Source organism: Zingiber officinale, unplaced genomic scaffold (assembly GCF_018446385.1).
Source record: "Zingiber officinale cultivar Zhangliang unplaced genomic scaffold, Zo_v1.1 ctg61, whole genome shotgun sequence".
Classification (NCBI taxonomy): Eukaryota; Viridiplantae; Streptophyta; class Magnoliopsida; order Zingiberales; family Zingiberaceae; genus Zingiber; species Zingiber officinale.
The window spans coordinates 208,869-228,320 of record NW_024589959.1 but is presented as its reverse complement, the minus strand read 5'-3'; the positions used below and the strand labels follow the sequence as shown (position 1 = coordinate 228,320).

The following is a 19,452-nucleotide window of genomic DNA, read 5'->3' as shown; positions in this document are numbered from 1 at the left end:
TTCCAACCTTTTGCAGCATGGAACTCTTCTCTGTTTCCCGATCTTCTTCGCCCGACGCTGCTCTGCTCTCCACCGCACACCACGAAGGCCGGCGGCCTTCCTCTTCACCGCCGGTCGGCCAGCCATCTCTCTCAGCCTCATCTCTCTCTTCCCCTTCATTTCATCCACAGCCGACGCCCAGAAGTTCCCGCGATTTTTCTTCTTCCGGACGCCGCGCATCATCTTCGATCGGGATCTCGTTGACTCCTTCACCACTGCCGCACCACCAGCTTCCACATCCACCGTTCATTTTCATCCATCCGGCCTACCATCTCCTTCTCGGGTTAGACGAAGAGATCCGGCAGCCCTTCCTCTCCATCGGCAGCCCTCCTCTTCGGGTTAGAAGAGGAGGATTCGTCTTCCATCTGATCCAGATCCAGCCAGCCACAGTTTCCCCTTCTCTTCGGGTTAGAAGAGAAGAAGGCTTTCACTTTATCCTGCTACGCTAATGGCCTTCATTCCGGGCAGCCCGTTTGATGCCATCAGCCGATCCTTCATCAGATTTCAGGCAACAATCTCTTCCCACAGAAAGCTTCTTCTCCCATTGTTGATAAGTTGGCTTGCATGGTTGTTGATTTGATGTAATTGATGTTTCTTTTAGTTGGTTGATGAATGCTCGTACTTAAGCTGTTCTCCCATGTTTTAGATTTGCGAGTCTCATGTTATTTTGATTCATGCTTATAGATGTTCGACAAAATGCTTCTTCCAATAGTTAGGTTCAATTTGATGCATCTTAGTTTGCTTTACTCTTGATTTGTATTGCTCTTTCAATTGCTGAGTTTTATGTCTTCATTTAAATGCAATTATGTTAGGTTAGGTTAGATTAGATTTCTTTAATGCCTTAGGTTTCGTTAAATGTTTTACTTTACTTTACCTTACTTCATGTTACCTTTTATTTTTTGCAATTGTAGTTAGTTTAGACTTAGCTCTCATTACTTGTATTGTCTTTTGTTCATTAGGTTTAGTTTTATACATGTATTGCTATTTCATTTCTTAGCCTTATAATCCAAAATCCAAACCTCTGAGTTTCATATCAAAACCCTAAGCAATAACATAAGATCCTAAGATTAACATCCTACCGTTGCATTCCTTGAGACAGACGATCTAAGTTACCCTATATTGCATTAGTGTAGAAAGGGATTTCGGTATTTTATTCGTACCCATTTCACGACAAAAATTAGGGTTTATCAGCAAGCCTTTGTAACGCTGCATTCGAATCGGCCGCTCCTTAGTAACGCTGCAGCTTGACTTCCAACGCTGCAACATTACATCGCAACTTTCAAACTTGTTTTGATGTCTTTTAATGGTTACAATGCAAACTAAACTTCAACATTCCCCCACTTAGTTTGCAATGTAACTCCAAACTAACACTTATTGATATCACACACGCAAAAGAAGTAATTTTCATCTTAGACTCTCTTATAGTGTAAATAAGTAACAAGTCCATGACAAATGATTGGTGGCTCATTGCTTAAATCAATATTCAATCATGCCTTAAACTTATCACACATATGAACTATCAATGACAATCTTTGATTCACACGGAGAGTTTAAGCACGTTTTCTTGCCATGTGCTCATCCTAGTTTCATAACCATTTACAAAAGCTTTACACCAAAATTTTGTTAGAAGCGGTATCACTTCTAAGATAATTCCATTAAAACACTTTTAAGATAATTCCATTAAGAACCTAATAAAACATTAAGAACCTAAGTTCAACCTACTCACCTATCTCCAGTCTTATTAGTTGACCTAATAAAACACTTTTAAGATAATTCCATTAAGAACCTAAGTTCAACCTACTCACTTAAGAGTAACAAAGTATGCATCTTGAACTTGTAATGGTACACACGAACCAGGGGCTCACAATTATTTAATAACTTATTCTTACCCGTTAAACCTGTCAATCTAGGATGTAGTAGAAGGAGGTTGGGCTCCCATCATTAAATAACTTTAGATTAGAGGTTTCAATCCCATTCTGGATGTTGTCAAACTCGCCAAATCTCTTGCTAGAGGTTTGGTAAATGGATCCGTTAAATTCTTATGTGTTCTAACAAACATGATAGAGACAACATCATTATTAACATTTCTCTAATAAATGCATGCCTCGTACTAATACGTCTAGATTTTCCATTGTACACTTTGTTCAATGCTCTAAACATATTAGCTTCGCTGTCACAATACATGGTTATAGGCGACATTGGCCTAAGCCAAAAATCTATATAAGTAATAGATCTCTCAGCCAAAAATCTATTCAATGGAAAAGAAAAGGTTTGCATTGTCGTATATCATGTACCTTGGTACACATTAGAGGTCAATTGACAGTTAAATTACTTGGAACTTGAAAGTCATGTTGTAAATTGAGACTAATAATATGAAAGCCATTTTTCTTGTAAACTCTCTCTTTGTGCATGGAATATTTGGTTATTTGTAATCTCATCTATAATATTTATGATTTATTGCACATTGTTTAATTATTGCAAGTAGAACTTTTATACTTGTTTTTTATATTGATGTCATTATATTAGCTATTGGTTCATTTAATTGATTCAAACAATTTTGCTACTCAGTCTTCTCCGCAATTGCATCAAGTAAATTGCAATGAATATTTCGCACATGTGCAGAATTTGAAAAAAATACTAGTAGAGCTTGCTCCTCCTGAGGTTTGTTCTCCTACCTAACATCCTTATTTTGTTATTCTTAGGAGTTATGATTAATTTGTTTGTATCATTCACAGGTATGCTTTTCCCAAAGTGAGACTATTTCTTCCCAAAGTGAAGAAATAAAACTCTTAAACAAGGAGGACTCACATCAAGTAAATTGCAATGAATATTTCGCACATGTGAAGAATTTGAAAAAAATACTAGTAGAGGTTGCTCCTCCTGAGGTTTGTTCTCCTACCTAACATCCTTGTTTTGTTATTCTTAGGAGTTTTGATCAATGTTTTTGTATCATTCACAGGTATGCTTTTCCCAAAGTGAGACTATTTCTTCCCAAAGTGGAGAAATAAAACTCTTAAACAAGGAGGACTTGCATCAAGATGATTGCAATGAAATTTTAGCACATGTGCAGAGTTTGAAAAAAATACTAGTAGAGGTTGCTCCTCCTGAGGTTTGTTCTCCTACCTAACATCCTTATTTTGTTATTCTTAGGAGTTATGATTAATTTGTTTGTATCATTCACAGGTATGCTTTTCCCAAAGTGAGACTATTTCTTCCCAAAGTGAAGAAATAAAACTCTTAAACAAGGAGGACTCACATCAAGTAAATTGCAATGAATATTTCGCACATGTGAAGAATTTGAAAAAATTACTAGTAGAGGTTGCTCCTCCTGAGGTTTGTTCTCCTACCTAACATCCTTGTTTTGTTATTCTTAGGAGTTTTGATCAATGTTTTTGTATCATTCACAGGTATGCTTTTCCCAAAGTGAGACTATTTCTTCCCAAAGTGGAGAAATAAAACTCTTAAACAAGGAGGACTTGCATCAAGATGATTGCAATGAAATTTTAGCACATGAGCAGAGTTTGGCAATACTAACTGAGGAGGACTTGCATCAAGATGATTGCAATGAAATTTTAGCACATGTGCAGAGTTTGGCAATACTAACTACAAAGGTTGCTGCTCTCGAGGTTTGTTCTCCTACCTAACATTCTTGTTTCGTTATTCTCAGGAGTTATGATCAATTTTTTTGTATCATTAACAGGAGACATGCTCTTCCCAAAGTGGAGAAATAAAACTTTTGCGGCAACTACTTGCGTTTTCCAATGAGAAACTGAAGGTATTAATGCAATTTTGCAATTCATTATTTCATTATAAAAGTCTAATCGTGTGTACCATTAGTGTTGTAAAACATAACCCATTTGTGACATTTTCGTTATGCTAGAGAGCCGACTTGACAACTGCTGAAGTTGTGAAGAATTATGAAGAGAAGAAGAAACAAGTTACTGATTTACAAGGCCATCTTGCAGATGCAAAGCTTCAGATAGTGGAATTAGAGAGGATTCGAAAAAAGCTGCATAACACAGTATTGGTAAGTATTGGTATTGATGTTTCTTTAACATAAACATTTTAAAGTTCTTGTGGTGCTAAGCTTCTTTTCTGCAGGAACTTAAAGGGAACATTCGTGTGTTCTGTAGAGTTCGTCCTCTGTCATATGAAGGAAGCACAAGTGAATCGGTTTCTTCTCTACCATTCATTGATCCTTTTGGCCATGAGATTAACTTGACAAATAATGGTATGCCTCCATAATATCTTTATTTTTGTTTTACCACATCTACTCAATTATTTGTAATATAAATTATAATGTTTACTAATGCAATATAAACAGCCCAGTCATACCATTTTGCTTTTGATAAAGTATTCGGCCATGAAGCTTCTCAAGGAGATGTTTTTGAAGAAATATCTCAGTTAATTCAGAGTGCGCTTGATGGCTATAAGGTGTTTGTTAATACTCTTATTATTGTTTTCTAAACTATAATTTTTTTAACAGTAAAGTAAGACAACAATATCTTAATTTTGCTCTATTTTTTTCTTTGTAGGTTTGCATATTTGCATATGGTCAATCTGGGTCTGGGAAAACTTACACAATGATGGGCAATGTTGAATGCCCTGAACGGAAAGGAGTTATTCCTAGATCATTTGAGCAAATTTTCGAAACTATTCAATTTCTACAATCTCAAGGTTCAAAATACAAAATGCAGGTATGTGATTTTACACTGTTTCTCGAAGCTTTGCTTATCCTTCATTCTTTGTGACATTTTTTTTGGTAATCTTAATTCGTTAATTTTCTTTTCAGGCATCCATGCTAGAAATATATAATGATACCATTCGTGATTTATTATCACCCGACAATCCTACTAGCTTGGAAGCAAGTGCTCGTGTTAGCAAACAATACTTAATCAAACATGATGCCGATGGTAATGCATTTGTGACTAATCTCATCGTAATAGATGTTTGCAACAAAGAGCAAGTCTCATTACTCCTTCAACGAGCTTCATTGAATAGGTAAAATGAGATGCCCATTTTCCTTTTATATCTAAGTGCATTTTAAGCTTGACTTTGAGAAACTCTTATCTTTTATTTTGCACTAGGTCTGTTGGTAAGACCCTATTAAATGAGCAATCGTCAAGAAGCCATTTTATCTTCACTTTGAAGATTGTTGGCGTTAATGAGGTGAGAACTTCTCATTTTTGCTTCCAAACTAGTACATAATTTTCATAGATGGAATGCTAATATAACATTTACCTCAGAGAACACAACATCAGGTTGAAGGGGTACTGAACTTAATTGATCTTGCCAGAAGTGAGCGCCTTGCCCAAAGTGGTGTTATCGGTGATCGCCTGAAGGAAACACAGGTGGAATGTTTACATTTTCTCAATCCTTCATAATATGAATTCTAGCTTCACACTGACTAGTTCATTTTGCTGTTTTTAATGCAGGCCACCAACAAAAGTTTGTCGGTATTAAGCGATGTGATCCTTTCAATTCGACAAAAAAAAGATCATGTTCCTTTTAGGAATTCAAAGTTAACACATCTTCTACAGGTAAACTAGTGCATAGACATATTAACTCTCTTCATTCAATGAGATAAATTGAAAATTCAATCTTATAATTAATTTTGTCTTAATGGTAGCCTTATCTCGGGGGGGATTCGAAGACTTTAATGTTTGTCAATATATCGCCAGAGGCAACTTTTTTTGGAGAATCCCTAAATTCACTCAGATTTGCAAACCAAGTTCATTCATGCGAGCTTGGAATTCCGCGACACCAAACCCCGACACCAAAGTTTGACTCACGACGGAGACATGGGTAATACCCTGAATTCACTTGATTTTGTTGTGTGAATACTTGACGGTGAACAGGTAAGTGTGGAAATACTTGATTTTGTTGTGTGAATCCAATGTCTTTTGCAATTTTTGGTCCGTCATGACCAATCAGTTGATTGAAGTTCTTAAGTGGCTTATCTGCATCAAATAAGACTTTTTAATTCAAATCATATCAGTCGACAGAATCCACCAACCTGACATTTGCCTAGGAAGTTAGAAATTAATCAACACATGTTAAAGGCCTGCAGTTAGTCCAAATGTCCAAATCAAAATTGTGCCTAGGGCGGACTAATATGAGTTTCTACTAGAAGTTAAGGTCTGATGCAATTAGCAGCTTCTACTCTCATTATCTATTATACTGCTCTGTAAGGAACTGAGATGGGGAACAAGCCCAAGGTTTATAGCGATAGCAATTGTAGGGGCACAATCATGCATGCAGCGTGCTTAGTTCCAAGGACATAGGAAATACTTATGTACTATCCCTCTTTAGTTATCCATTATGTTAAAATTCATTGTTTTTTTATTATACTTAATGTCTGTTTAGTGGTGATTATCCCTCTGTTTATTGGATGTCTTAAATATACTTTTTGTATGTCTTTGTTGCAAATTTTATTCTTGTTGGAAAATTTCATTTTGCATCAGCTTCAATTCTTTCATTTCAACCCTAGAATTTACAAATCATTCCAATTTACCCCCTTCTATCAGTATTAGGTAAGTCTTTAAATATCTGCATGATCTTTATGAAATTCTTCTTGTTCTTCACTCCCTTACTAAGAATCGACCCCCTATCTCTTTTCCTTTCTTGCATGTTGCAACCTCTTAATTTGTAGCTACATTATCTTGTAAGACAGTTGTAGGAGAGAAGGGTCAGAAAGGACTTCATTCTCTGCGTCTTTCTCTTCCCTAGATCAAAAAGGTCCCATCTCAATTCAACAATTTCTGATGGTTGACTATGCCATCTTTTGAAACTGATTGATTGACTATTATCTGTATGAATTACTTGAAAATGTTCATCATGATCACCACTTTGAAGAGGCATTAACCCGCTGCCACTCTTGGACATGGATTGCTTTTTCTATGAGAATCTCGACACTCTTTACTCCCACAATAACTGTGATGATGATTTCTTTGAAAAGCTTCATTGGCATGATGATGATGAGGTGCTCACCTTGCTCTCACGTGCTGGTCATAGAATGCATCTTATGTTGCTTGACCTCTCCACGTCCTTCCACAATGTGGCAGCATAACCTCATTGTCATCACGGTCATGATCATTTTGGATGACAAAGAAACCAAGAACAGAGGTGTTGAGTTTCCATAGGGTTGTTGTTTCTAATAGCCTGTGTGACTAGTTTGGCAATTGCAGTTGCGATGGATAGCTTTTAAGACAACTCTTTCCTCCAAGAGTCAAATTTGTTCAAATCATATTCACCAAGTCAGCTTCTTGCTATACAAGAATTCCAAGGAACAAAAAGAGAAACTTTGTTGGCCACATGGTTATGGATGCCTACAACACGATTATAATGAGGAAGTGGCATAATTGCTTATTCTGCACTTGTAGGCTGCCTAATTAAATCCTTCACTACCATTCCATAGTCCTACATGGAAGTGGCATAATTGCTGAATTAATTACTATATAAAGTACACCCGCCAGCATTGTAAAGGGCTGTTCTTCAAGTCACTTCCAGTAGAACTATCGACCTTTGATCTTTTGGTTATTTCTTCATTCTTTTGTCTTCATAATTTGATGGAAAGCTTAAATTGTGAGGTTTCTCACTTGGGATATTTTTCAGTTTGGAAGAATTTATTATTTCTGGCTATAGGTTACAAAATTTGGTCTTAAAATGATTATTCCTGCATCATCATATCTATAAGTGTTAAAAGGGCATTCATTCACACAAATTTATATATTCTGTATTGGATCTGATGGCTTAGTTTTTTTTACCTCAACTTTTTTTTTCAATTCCATAAAGTGTGGGACTTGTATGTAACATGATCAATTCAGCTAGATGCATTTTTTTGCTTATGTGCAGGCTGTAAAGGTGGTGTTGGACATGGAAATATATTAGAGAATGGTGTTGGTGGTGGGCATGGTGGAAAGGGAGGAGATGGCCATTTTAAAGATATTGTTGTGAAGGGTGGCATTGCCGATGGAAATGCTGATTTTCCTTGTGAACTTGGTAGTGGTAGTGGAAATGATAGTCTACCGTATGGAACTTCTGGTGGTGGTATCGTACGTATGTCTTGCCTGTGATCAACTTTCTGCTTTGTTTATTGCTAGAGCATTTAGGTAAAAGAGGTAAGGGAGAATGGATTCTGATTCATAGGAAAAAAATATCTACTCAGTTGTTGTCTATTCTATTATGTCTATGAATCAATTTCACAAAATTAGTTTGTGTTTATTCATGTGTTTATTTTTTTTTGAAACTATCTTTGTAAAACTGCTGATATCTTGTTCTGGAATGCTGTTCCTATCATGACGACCACTTCAGTTATGGGTTCAATGGAGCATGCCCTAGTCAGCTTCTCAGTCGAAGGCTCAGTTGAAGCAGATGGGGAGGATTTCAAAGAAGCTACCATCAGCAATGGCTTGTTAGATGCAGGGCCTGGTGGTGGCTCTGGTGGTACTATTCTTCTATTTCTGCACTCCTTAACCCTGGGTGATTCATCTATCCTTTCTAGTGTTGGTGGGCTTGGCGGCGGCAGTGGAGGAGGTGGTGAAGGGTTCACTTCCATTGGTCAGATATTCCCACCGGTGATGAATATCTTCCAGTTGCAAATGTAAAGGGAGTCATAAAGACCTCTGATGAATATCTTCCAGTTGCAAATGTAAAGGGAGTCATAAACACAAGGTCTGAGTTAATTTCTCCAAGTAGATAAGGAAAACATCATTATCTATTATGTCGAATTTGTCAAAATTTTAGGTCCTTACCTACTTTGAGGAAGTTTGTTACACGTGTCTTAATATACTTGGCATATATGCTTGATGCCAAAACACAGTATCCAGTTGAACTGCATACCTGTTTAGTGCTCTTGGTGGCTAAGTTCATGCTTCATTTCCTCATCAATTGCTGTCTATTTGTATAAACTATTGCCAATATAAATCCTGTATATCTTGACCACTATCTTGATTGCCATTTTAAGATTTAGAAACTACAAGACAAACATCCCCTACTTATATAGGATCTCTAAATGATTTCAATTTGATAAGATCCATCTTTTTGGTCGGATGTAGGAATCCATTTATCTTAAATGTTTATCATCAGCTGAGGCCTCTTTGGATCATTAGAAGTATATCATCTTTACATGGTATATTCACAAGCAGTTAATTATAGGTTATTTGCACTTCTTTACTTATTTTGCTGGAGATCCATTTTTTAAAATTATTTTTAGTTTTGAAGGATAATCTATAGTTGGATTATGGTATTGTAAATAAAAAAAGTTACTATATATATTTTTTTAAGTTTACAATTTCCACAATAACTCAGACATCCAAGCTAGCAAATCTAATTTCAATAAATTAAAGCTGGTATTGACATTGTGCTTACATTTTAAAAAATGCATTTAGGAAATGAACTTTGTGGTGAAGAGCATTATTCAAAATTAGTTTAGTCATTGACGGCCTGTAACACAAACAATCAGTGTATGATAATGTATATCTCAAGGTTGCTTGTGACCTGTAATGTTTTATGTATTTAGAGAACACTTTTCAATCCAAGTAAAACAATAAATATTGTTGATTTATATTTTAAATAAATTGTTTCTTTACATTTCAATCTTTAGTTTTTTTATTAATGTGCAAATATTGTGATATTTTATTTTGTTACTGTTTTAAAAATAAATATTTTAATTATCAGATTATGAAATTTATTTTATTAGGTGTGTTTATTATATTTGTAATCAAATTTTAATAATATTACTTTGTCTTGTGTTTATCTTAGCCTATTAACTAAAGTTAATATTCAAATGTTTGTTGCTTGTGCATTACTACAAGCCTACAACAAGAGTTGTAAATATAATAATACTAGCCTATCAATTGATTTCCATGAATTTCTGATTTGCTAGGACATTTTGCTATATAATTGTCATCGTACAATACTTGCAATATATGTCACATTTCCTTATTTTTCATCTGAATTTTAGCATCTTTTGACAGTGGAGGCATTAGTGTTGGAAGCAGTCCGAAGATGAAATTTTGTTTTGTGCGTGAATCACATTTTTTAAGGAAATTTTGCCTCCATTATATTACTGTCGGATTTTAGCAACAAATTCCCTCTAGGATACTCAAAACAATGTGGAATCTATATACAACAATTCTATAGATCCCCCAAGACAATTTAGAGAGTGAAAAATGATTATCGAGAAGATGTTAAAAGGATGTATATAGAATGAACAATACAACATTTGAGAAAGGTTGTGGAGACACTTATTCATGAATAGACACGTTAACTGTCACATCTGTTCACCAAAAAAATTCAAAATTAAATTCATTCCGAATTTTATATCTGTGCCCATGTGTCCATCTTTGACATATATATAAATATGCTCCACTTGGTTATCAAGGTCAGCAATTAAATATAACATACTTGATGCACATCCTTTAATAAGTCTATCAAACATCTTCATTTTTTTCAATGTGGGATTAAACATATATCACTAATTATTTCAATAATTAATAAAGTCCATGGTGTCGCAGGGGAGAATGGAACACTCACCGGAAAAGCCTGCCCTAAAGGGCTTTATGGGATTTTTGGCAAGGTAACTTATTGCTATGCCATGGTTTGAATCCTCGTGCTGTGTTGGACGTCTATTAAAACTTACTCATCTGCTAAATTAACCAAAATTCGATATTTATCAATATCAGTAATGTTTCCTTAGCCGCCCTTCCGTTTGTACCATTGAAGATTGTACCATGCAAATACTTGGCATTCATTTTGGCATCATTCAACAAGTGTGTTGATGAATTCCAAATGTTTATTATTCTTATATCTTGTTTGTTTAAAATTCTAATTTAATTGACTATTTATTTGTGAGCCTTATTTCTAAAACAAATTAAGTGACAGAAGATTATAGCAAAAAAATTTAGTTCAACTCGACAAACATTGAAGTAAAAAATAATTTTTAATTCAAATATTTATTTGATATATTTTTATTAAAAAAAATATTTAGTCTTATTAAAAATTAGAAAAATCTAAATGAAAAAGGTTAAATGAGTAAAATCTATATGGATTCATTTTGTTAAGCTTCACCACATTTTGAAGTGTGGTGTGTTGGTATGGTATAGCGCAATAAAATTTTAATTTAATAACTATTTAATTGCTACAAGGTTATTTTTAGAATAAATAAATTAAGAGGATTAAAGGAGTTAACATCATCTAAATTCATCTTGGCACGTTTCAATGTGTGTCAAAATGTGCCAAGTGTTAGACTTAATATGGTATTGGGCCGTACTTGCCCGCCCGCTGCCCGCCCCCCGCTCATCGGCCGCCGACCGCCGCCGCCCGCCCGCCGCCGCCCACCTCCGGCCGTTGAGGAAAGCATGAGCAAAATGTAATATTTATGGGAGGAAAGCGCGCTCGGAAGTTGAGGAGTTAGCATGAGTGTTGGTGCAACATCCCTCAGGTCAAGGTTGACCTGGTTGACCAAGCTGAGTCTTGGTTTGAGTTTAGATGTTTGACAATAAGAAATTGATTGAAGAAGAGTCAAGTAGGTCAACGTTGACCGGATACTTGACTGGGAAGTCCTAACTGGGATGTTAGGTAGAATGAAAGTCCTGGTGAGTGAAGCCAGGCAGAAGGGAAGTCCTAGTGAGTGAAGCTAGGCAGATTGAAAACCCTAGTGAGTGAAGCTAGGTAAAAGTCCTGGTGAGTGAAGCCAGGTGAAAGCCCTGGTGAGTGAAGCCAGGTGAAAGCCCTAGTGAGTGAAGCTAGGCAGATGGAAAACCCTAGTGAGTGAAGCTAGGTGAAAGTCCTGGTGAGTGAAGCCAGGCAAGGGAAAATCCAGATGGATCAAGGACGATCGGACATCTGGTGTTGGGAAGTCCAAGTAGGTCAAAGGATTGACTGGATACTTGGCACGAGAAAATACAGATAGGTCAAAGGGGTTGGCCGGACATCTGGTGGAAGTCCAAGTAGGTCAAGGGAGTGACCAGATACTTGGCATGAATAGAAAAGTCCAAGTGGGTCAAAGGGATTGACCAGACACTTGGTGGGAAGTCCTAGCAGGTCAAAGGAGTGACCAGATGCTAGGCATGATGTACCAACAGGTCAAGGTTGACCGGATGTTGGTTTGAGAGGCTTGGAACTTGGTTTTGGGCAAAAACCAAGTGTTGGATCGATCGATGGATCGATCCGGATCGATCGTGGATCGATCCGGGCCTTCTAGCGAACGAGCCTGCGGATCGATCCGTGGATCGATCGGATGTCCCAATCGATCGGTGAATCGATCGGGACGATCCGCTTGACAGCGACCGGATCGATCCGTGGATCGATCCAGCGCTTTCGGAGCACAGAGGCGCTCTCGATCGATCCGTGGATCGATCCAAAGCCTCCGCGCGATGGGAACATTCGAATCGATCGGGATCCAACCGTTAGCGTCGATAAAGGCCGCAGCGCACATTCCTCGGCATCTCTTCACCGATTCACTCCAGATCTCTCGCCAGCTCCTCCACAGCATTCACAAAGCTTAGATCGCCAGTTCTTGAAGGATCTTGGAAGTTCTCCAAGTCAAGAGGCGGATCAAAGCCAAGAAGAGAAGCTAGGGTTAGGGTTTATACTCATTGTAAGCTTGTAAGCTTGTATTTCTTGTATCCTTTCCCTCTCTTCTTGTATTGAGTTGTGTAGGGCTTCTCCGCCCTTGGTAGTTACCATAAAGGAGAGTTTTACTTAGTGGAGGGTGTGTGTGTTGGTGTGGATCCTTGGATTAGTCACCTCTTGTGAGGTGGATACCAAGTAAACCAACCGTGTTAGCATTGCATGATTGTTTCTTTGTATTTCCGCTGCACATCTTTGAAGAAACAAGCAACGCCGAGCAACGAGCGAAAGCGACGAGCTATTCACCCTCTCCTCTAGCTACTTTTGGTCCTAACAATGAGCACAGGAGATAGTACTTCTCCTAGGAGGACAGGATATTCCCCAAGAGGTAGAGGGGAGACAGGGCAGCAAAGGGTGCAGGAGCCAGGTCAGCTAATACAAGGACGGGGGTTTAGTCAGTCGGACTAGAGCCTCCTTCGACTAGACTTGAGGGGGAGGCTTGTGATACGGTGCATGTTTTGTGGGGTCGATAAGATGATGTTGTCATGAGTCAAGGCCACAAGTAGGTCAGGAGTCAAGCTGACATGGAGATCAGGAGGGTCAAAAGTCAAACCTCCGTGGACGGTCAGCAGTCAAGCTGACATGGAGGTCAGGAGGGTCAAAAGTCAAGCCTTCGTGGTTGGTTAGCAGTCAAGCAGACGTGGAGGTCAGGGAGGTCAAAAGTCCAACTTACGTGGCCAAAGTCAAAGTCTCAGCGGACAGGGTGGTCAAAGGAGGGGATTATAAGACCAGCCCTGACAATAAGTAATAAACGGGCCCGCGAGCCAGGTATAGCTAAGGACGGAGACTACAAACAAAGAGGTCTGCTTACAGACCCAGCGTGTATGTCTGGACATCCGAGCCAAGGATTAGAGGTCTGGCATAGACCCAACGTGCAGGTCGGGACATCCAAGCCAAGGATCAGAGGTCTGACATAGACCCAACGTGCAGGTCGGGACATCCAAGCCAAGGATCAGAGGTCTGCTTACAGACCCAGCGTACAGGTCGGGATATCCAAGCCAAGGATCTTAGGTCGGGACATCCAAGTCAAGGATCAGAGGTCTGCTTACAAACCCAGCGTACAGGTCTAGACATCCGAGCCAAGGATCAGAGGTTTGGCATAGACCCAGCGTGCAGGTCGGGACATCCAAGTCAAGGATCAGAAGTCTGCTTACAGACCCAGCGTGCAGGTCTGGACATCTGAGCCAAGGATCAGAGGTTTGACATAGACCCAGCGTGCAGGTCGGGACATCCAAGCCAAGGATCAGATGTCTGCTTACAGACCCAGCGTACAGGTCGGGACATTTAAGCCAAGGATCAGAGGTCTGCTTACAGATCCAGCGTACAGGTCGGGACATCCAAGCCAAGGATCTTAGGTCGGGACATCCAAGTCAAGGATCAGAGGTCTGCTTACAGGCCCAGTGTGCAGGTCTGGACATCCGAGCCAAGGATCAGAGGTCTGGCATAGACCCAGCGTGCAGGTCAGGACATCCAAGCCAAGGATCAAAGGTCTGCTTATAGACCCAGCGTACAGGTCAGGACATCCAACCTAAGGATCAGAGGTCTGCTTACAGACCCAACGTACAGGTCGAGACATCCAAGCCAAGGATCTTAGGTCAGGACATCCAAGTCAAGGATCAGAGGTCTGCTTACAGACCCAGCGTGCAGGTCTGGACATCCGAGCCAAGGATCAGAGGTCTGACATAGACCCAGCGTGCAGGTTGGGACATCCAAGCCAAGGAACAGAAGTCTGGATACAGACCCAGGGTACAGATTAAGATGTGCAGGCCAGAGATAGCAGATAGGGATGGCAATTTTCCCCGCGGGTTTGGGGCCCCGCGGGGAAAACCCGAAATGGGGATGGGGATCCTCGATTTTTCGGGGATGGGGCGGGTTTGGGGCGGGTATGGGAATACTATCCCCATCCCCGAACCCGCCCCGAATATTATTATTATTAATATTAATAAATAATAATATGATTTTTTAAAAAAGTATTAATAATAGTATTAATATTAATATTAAAATTTTTGAAAATATTATTAATAATAATATTATTAATATTGATATTAATATTAATATTATCAATTGACCCAAACAAACCACAGACACTAGAATAGCTCATGCCAGGTCAGATTACATGTATTAATATTAATATTAATATTGATGATAATATTGGTATTAATACATGGCAGTTAAACTTTCACCTCCATGGATTGCAATTGATGATATAGTGGCTACCATTTTGGTGTTTCTGTGTCTGTGATTTGTTTGGGCTAATATTCTACTGTTTCTGGTGTCTGTAGTTTGTTTGGGTCAATTTGGAAATGGGGCGGGGATGGGGAATCCCCGAACCCGTGGGTTCGGGTTCGGGTTCGGGGAATCCCCGAACCCGAAAAAATAAAAATAGGGCGGGGATGGGAATGACAAACCCGCCCCCGCCCCGCCCTATTGCCATCCCTAATAGCAGATGACAAAGGCAGATTTGGATACAAACTGAACACAGATCGGGGCATACAACTCAAGGGTAATAGTATATAAAGGCAGGGCAAACCCGGATCTCGGAACGCAGGCTCGTCGGTCAGACACTACAGGACAAAACAACCAAGGAATCGTAACTGCTTGGCAGAGAGAATAATCAAGGCGTCAGGGAATATGCCAACAATCGGGGCTCAATACACCTTCGGTTTTGTCGTCAGCCTATCAAGAAAAGCCATGCGTCAATCACCGCCAGACAAAACCTGACAGCCGACATTCCCTGACACCCGTCAGACCCAGAAACTTCCGTTGCAATATAAAAAGGGATGCCTTGTCCCTTATGCAGGTACGCTCACTCGTCATTTCTCACTAGTCTCTACTTTTCGTCCTTTCTCTGCATTTTCTGGGGGAAAAGTACCTGACTTGAGCGTCGGAGGGCCTGATCCGGGGACTTTTTCCCTGGTTTATGGTCTCTAACGACTGGGGGATTCGTCTGAGTGTGCGCAGGGTGAAAGTGTCATCGTCCTGATCATCTCTAGCCATCAACCGCCCGTGTGAACCTTTCCAGGGGAAGGGGTACCAGGTAGATTCAACACTTCAATGACTTTCCGTCAACTTTCTGCACAACAAGGCCCGCCTTCATCCAACTCAGCTTCTGGATGGGATCAATAGGATTAATGAAAAATATGTAGTGTATCATGCTAAAACTACCTCATCTAAGACTAGAAAGATAGATAACAATTTAGGCAAGAACTTTAAGAATTTTAGATATATGCCTATGCAAAAGAAGACTCAAGAGAGAACTTACTTTTGTAGTGTGTTTGCTGGAAGGAGCGATGCCCACTTTAGTTGCACTTAGTTCACCTTTGAGCTGGATATTATAAACAAATCATCTTCGACCTCAAGAGAGAACTTTCGAGGAGATGATGATTGAGAGGGCAACACATAACGATGGCATGAAGACCCTTTTCTTCATTAGGACCACCCCATTACTTGCTTGATTTCTTTTATTGAATCACCTTTAGCCACGAGGAATAAAGGGGAGTTCTTCCTTTCCTTTCTTTTTCTTTCTTTTCTTTATACTTGTTGCTCGTTTGCTTCCATACTTTACTTTTGTACTTCATTTTCTTATTTTGCACTTTGCTTTGGTCACGTCTATACTTTCTTGGTTGGGTTGCATATCTCCTTGTGCATTTTCCTCGTAACACTTTGAAAATCGTAATATGGTATTGGGCCGTACTTGCCCGCCCGCCGCCCGGCCGCCGGCGCCTCGCCCGCCGCCCAGCCGCCGGCGCCTCGCCCGCCGCCCGGCCGCCGGCGCCTCGCCCGCCGCCCGGCCGCCGGCGCCTCGCCCGTCGCCCGCCCCCGCCCGTCGCCCGTCGTCTGTTGCCGCCCACCGCCGCCTGCCGGCCACCGCCTGCCGACCGCTGCCGGCCGCCCGCCGCTGCCGGCCGCTCGCCGTCGCCGGCCGCTCGCCGCTGCCGGCCGCTCGCCGCCGCCGGCCGCTCGCCGCTGCCGGCCGCTCGCCGCCGCCCGCCCTCCGTCGCCATCCGCCGCTGGCCGCCCGTCGTCGGCCACCCGTCACCGCCGTCGGCCGCTCGTCGCCCGCCATGACCCGCTCGTCGTCGACCGCCCGTCACCCACCGTCGGCCGCCCGTCGCCCGTCGTCGGCCGCCCGAGGTCACTATTTAACTAAAATTTAAATGTCAAATATACACCTAGTCGGCCGCCCGTCGCCCGCCGGCTGCCGCCCGCCAGTCGCCGCCCCCCGGTCGTCGCCGCCCGCTCGCAGCCGGTCGTCGCTCGCCCTCCCCCGGCCGCCACCCGCACGGCGCCGGCCGTTGCCCGCCCACCCCTGGCCGCCGCTCACCCCCCATCCAGGCCTCCGCCCGCCGCTGGCTGGCGACGCTTGTCGTTCCCCGCCGTCGCCGGGAGTCGTCGACCGACGGTGCTGGCCGGCGGTGCCGACCGCTGGTTGCCGGTGGCTACCACAAGGTTCGACAGTGGTGCAGCGGCCGTCGGTAGATACAGGATATTTTTGTCATTTTATAATAACACAAATTATATTACTTATAAAAAATAATGGACACCAAACAAAAGAAATGTAATCACCCTTATAATCAAAGATTACATTACATTATATTACCAAATGTTGTAATGTAATCTTGCATTACATTGCATTATAAATTTGATTATATTACAAGTTCAATTACATTACACCCAACTAAATTTTGTCATAGATAAAATAATCAGTTTTGTAATATAATCCTGATTATATTACAACACAGCTTACACCCTATCAAATGTAGCCTAAAATAAAAACAGTTGTATAGGTGAAGCAGGCCCATGAGCTCGGCCCAGTGGACTCGTCTCCATAGCGACTCAAGTCTGTGTCTGCCGCGACCCAAACCCTTTCCCACCGCCGAGTCGAGCAACCCTCCACAGCGGAAACCATGATCGCCGCCGGGGTCATCGACATTTTGTTGAGGCCTCGGTTCGTCCCTTGCCGGCGGACGCCGAGGAAGAAGGTAAACTGTAATTGCTTCTTTCGTAAACCCATGTTTAGCTTTTCTTCTTTTCGTGGGAAGATCAAAGAAAGCTAGTTGTTTTCCCCAAGATTGACGCTTGTCAGCTTGTTTTCATTATCAAGCAGAAAATAAGAATGTACGCGACTTATTTCCCGAAGTCTGTTTGTGTGAATACATAATATTACCGGTAGCCTGCAAATGGGGCTTCACGGGATAGATAATGGTAGAGTAAGCCGAAGTTCTTTAAGATAACATACACATTCGTGACAGTGATGATTGGATAAGTGTTGCTAATTTGTTAGGCTCGCTTCATACCTCAAATATCAATAGATGCTGAGATGGTTGACAGGCTGAAAGACCAATCTTCAATATCCAAGTCTATATGTGACATCTATGCTATTTTCAGTTCTCATTATGGGTGTTTGATTCACTGCTCGATTATTCATTTGGCTTATTTGCTATTTTATACTTGTAGTCATCAAATTTTGAGAAGCTGAGCTTATTGATAATTGGCATTGGCTTTATGATTAGTAATCAACTTATGTTTCTCAACTCTGTGCCACACAGGCTTATTGCGTAAATACTGCTGATGTACTTGCAGGAATTGCACGGACATGCTTTGGAGTTGGTTGGGATATCCGGCCAATCACACAGGATAGGTGATTGGAGGCAGTCCTGCTTTTTTCTATGTTTCTTTGACGTTCATAGCTTAATTTCTAACCGTATCAATTAACACTGCCATGTTCTTGTTTACAGCAATGAGGGTGTTCAATGTTTATCTTATTGCTCTGAAGATGGTAACAATCAGTATGGGCAACTATCAAAATATATCATCAATGCCAAAAAGGAGTCATTGTTTCCAAACTATGATTTGCGATATGGTTAGTCCTAATATGCACACAATAATATCTGGCTATTGGGAGGGTCCTGATACTGAAGATGGGTGGGGTTATATTGAGGCTGTTGTGTTTAGAAGTCCTTGATTATTTGCTTTTCTCACTTGTACTTTGTTTTCTGAATTCAATGTATTGCAATTTTGTTTGTGCTATAAATCAATTCCAATTTTTCAAAGCAATTTATACTAATCCCAAATGATTTTTACCCCGTCAATTGTTTTTTACAATGCAAAATCGTTAGTATTATGACATTATTATGTCTGTTGTGTCAATGGAATACATAGAATTGCTATGATATCAGGATTTACCTCAATACTTGTGCTAATTAACTAGTATAATAAATATTGATCTAAGTCTGAAAATTGATGAGATGAAAATCTAGGGATGTGGAAATTCTGCTAACCGCCTGTAGACTCTGTTTTGCCCTACAAAATAGATGATGTCAGTACCGAGCTAAGGAAGAGATTTCTGACGTTGGCCCTCCGACGCTCAAGTCAGTCACCGACGATGATGTAGAAGGTGGAACAACAAGAATGAACACTGTAGTGCAAATAATATATATTGCGTACTTCTGTCGATACTTGGACCCCCCCCCCCCCCTTATATAGAGTTCTTGTAGCGCGCGTGCACGCTTCCCCAAGCGGACGTGTTTCTCGAAGTTTCCCCTGAAAAGATTTGTCAGTAGAGTGTCTCTTACACAATACCTTAATATGTTGAGCATATTTCTGATGTGACAGTGAAAGCTTCCGTTGTACGATCTTTTTGTTGACCATGCCTGGTGTCAGCGGCACCAACTCCCAAAAGGATGTCGAGAGATAATATTGTGGGTCTGTTGCTAGGCCGAGCGGATTAGCCGTTCGGTCGGAACTTCGTTGCACCTGTGTCACGTCCGCTCGGTCGGA

General features: G+C 40.8%; 3 protein-coding genes across 7 annotated transcripts; all 3 read left to right on the top strand.

Moving 5' to 3' along the window:
* LOC122037535 (kinesin-like protein KIN-14N) lies at positions 1–8,985 on the top strand. Of its 4 annotated transcripts, XR_006127661.1 has the most exons (18): positions 1–547; positions 2,608–2,700; positions 2,775–2,924; positions 2,999–3,148; positions 3,223–3,372; positions 3,447–3,665; positions 3,740–3,814; positions 3,920–4,066; positions 4,141–4,270; positions 4,364–4,473; positions 4,575–4,736; positions 4,832–5,040; positions 5,127–5,208; positions 5,286–5,390; positions 5,475–5,579; positions 5,669–5,844; positions 7,894–8,159; positions 8,353–8,985. XR_006127661.1 is itself a non-coding variant. In XM_042597042.1 (17 exons), exons 1-17 carry the CDS (start codon positions 488–490, stop codon positions 7,898–7,900), a joined length of 2,130 nt encoding a protein of 709 aa, XP_042452976.1. In that variant the 5' UTR covers positions 1–487; the 3' UTR covers positions 7,901–8,985. The 4 variants fall into 4 exon arrangements, 1 of the variants encoding a protein (XP_042452976.1); XR_006127663.1 differs by lacking the exon at positions 3,223–3,372; XM_042597042.1 differs by having other exon boundaries at positions 7,894–8,985.
* A 7,364-nt stretch (positions 8,986–16,349) lies between these two features.
* On the top strand, positions 16,350–17,440 carry LOC122037522 (vegetative cell wall protein gp1-like). The gene is made up of 3 exons (XM_042597032.1): positions 16,350–16,806; positions 16,849–17,121; positions 17,415–17,440. The coding sequence occupies exons 1-3, from the start codon at positions 16,350–16,352 to the stop codon at positions 17,438–17,440; spliced, it is 756 nt and encodes a 251-aa protein (XP_042452966.1).
* A 40-nt stretch (positions 17,441–17,480) lies between these two features.
* Positions 17,481–18,694, top strand: LOC122037556. Of its 2 annotated transcripts, none has more exons than XM_042597072.1 (3): positions 17,481–17,654; positions 18,222–18,313; positions 18,411–18,694. In XM_042597072.1, exons 1-3 carry the CDS (start codon positions 17,580–17,582, stop codon positions 18,538–18,540), a joined length of 297 nt encoding a protein of 98 aa, XP_042453006.1. In that variant the 5' UTR covers positions 17,481–17,579; the 3' UTR covers positions 18,541–18,694. The 2 variants fall into 2 exon arrangements, with proteins under 2 accessions (XP_042453006.1, XP_042453005.1); XM_042597071.1 differs by having other exon boundaries at positions 17,484–17,654; positions 18,256–18,313.
* The last annotated feature ends 758 nt before the right edge of the window (positions 18,695–19,452 follow it).

What these genes read in the sequence shown, in the direction of transcription:
- LOC122037535 (XM_042597042.1), top strand. Translation starts at nt 488, where the DNA reads ATGGCCTTCATTCCGGGCAGCCCGTTTGATGCCATCAGCCGATCCTTC. An exon ending in CAAAGGTTGCTGCTCTCGAG is followed by an intron (nt 3,666 to 3,739) that starts GTTTGTTCTCCT and finishes TATCATTAACAG; the next exon opens with GAGACATGCTCTTCCCAAAG. An exon ending in GTTCAAAATACAAAATGCAG is followed by an intron (nt 4,737 to 4,831) that starts GTATGTGATTTT and finishes TTTTCTTTTCAG; the next exon opens with GCATCCATGCTAGAAATATA.
- LOC122037522 (XM_042597032.1), top strand. Translation starts at nt 16,350, where the DNA reads ATGGTATTGGGCCGTACTTGCCCGCCCGCCGCCCGGCCGCCGGCGCCT. An exon ending in CCCGTCGTCGGCCGCCCGAG is followed by an intron (nt 16,807 to 16,848) that starts GTCACTATTTAA and finishes ATATACACCTAG; the next exon opens with TCGGCCGCCCGTCGCCCGCC. An exon ending in TTGCCGGTGGCTACCACAAG is followed by an intron (nt 17,122 to 17,414) that starts GTTCGACAGTGG and finishes ATTACAACACAG; the next exon opens with CTTACACCCTATCAAATGTA.
- LOC122037556 (XM_042597071.1), top strand. Translation starts at nt 17,580, where the DNA reads ATGATCGCCGCCGGGGTCATCGACATTTTGTTGAGGCCTCGGTTCGTC. An exon ending in GGCGGACGCCGAGGAAGAAG is followed by an intron (nt 17,655 to 18,255) that starts GTAAACTGTAAT and finishes ATGTACTTGCAG; the next exon opens with GAATTGCACGGACATGCTTT. An exon ending in CGGCCAATCACACAGGATAG is followed by an intron (nt 18,314 to 18,410) that starts GTGATTGGAGGC and finishes TCTTGTTTACAG; the next exon opens with CAATGAGGGTGTTCAATGTT.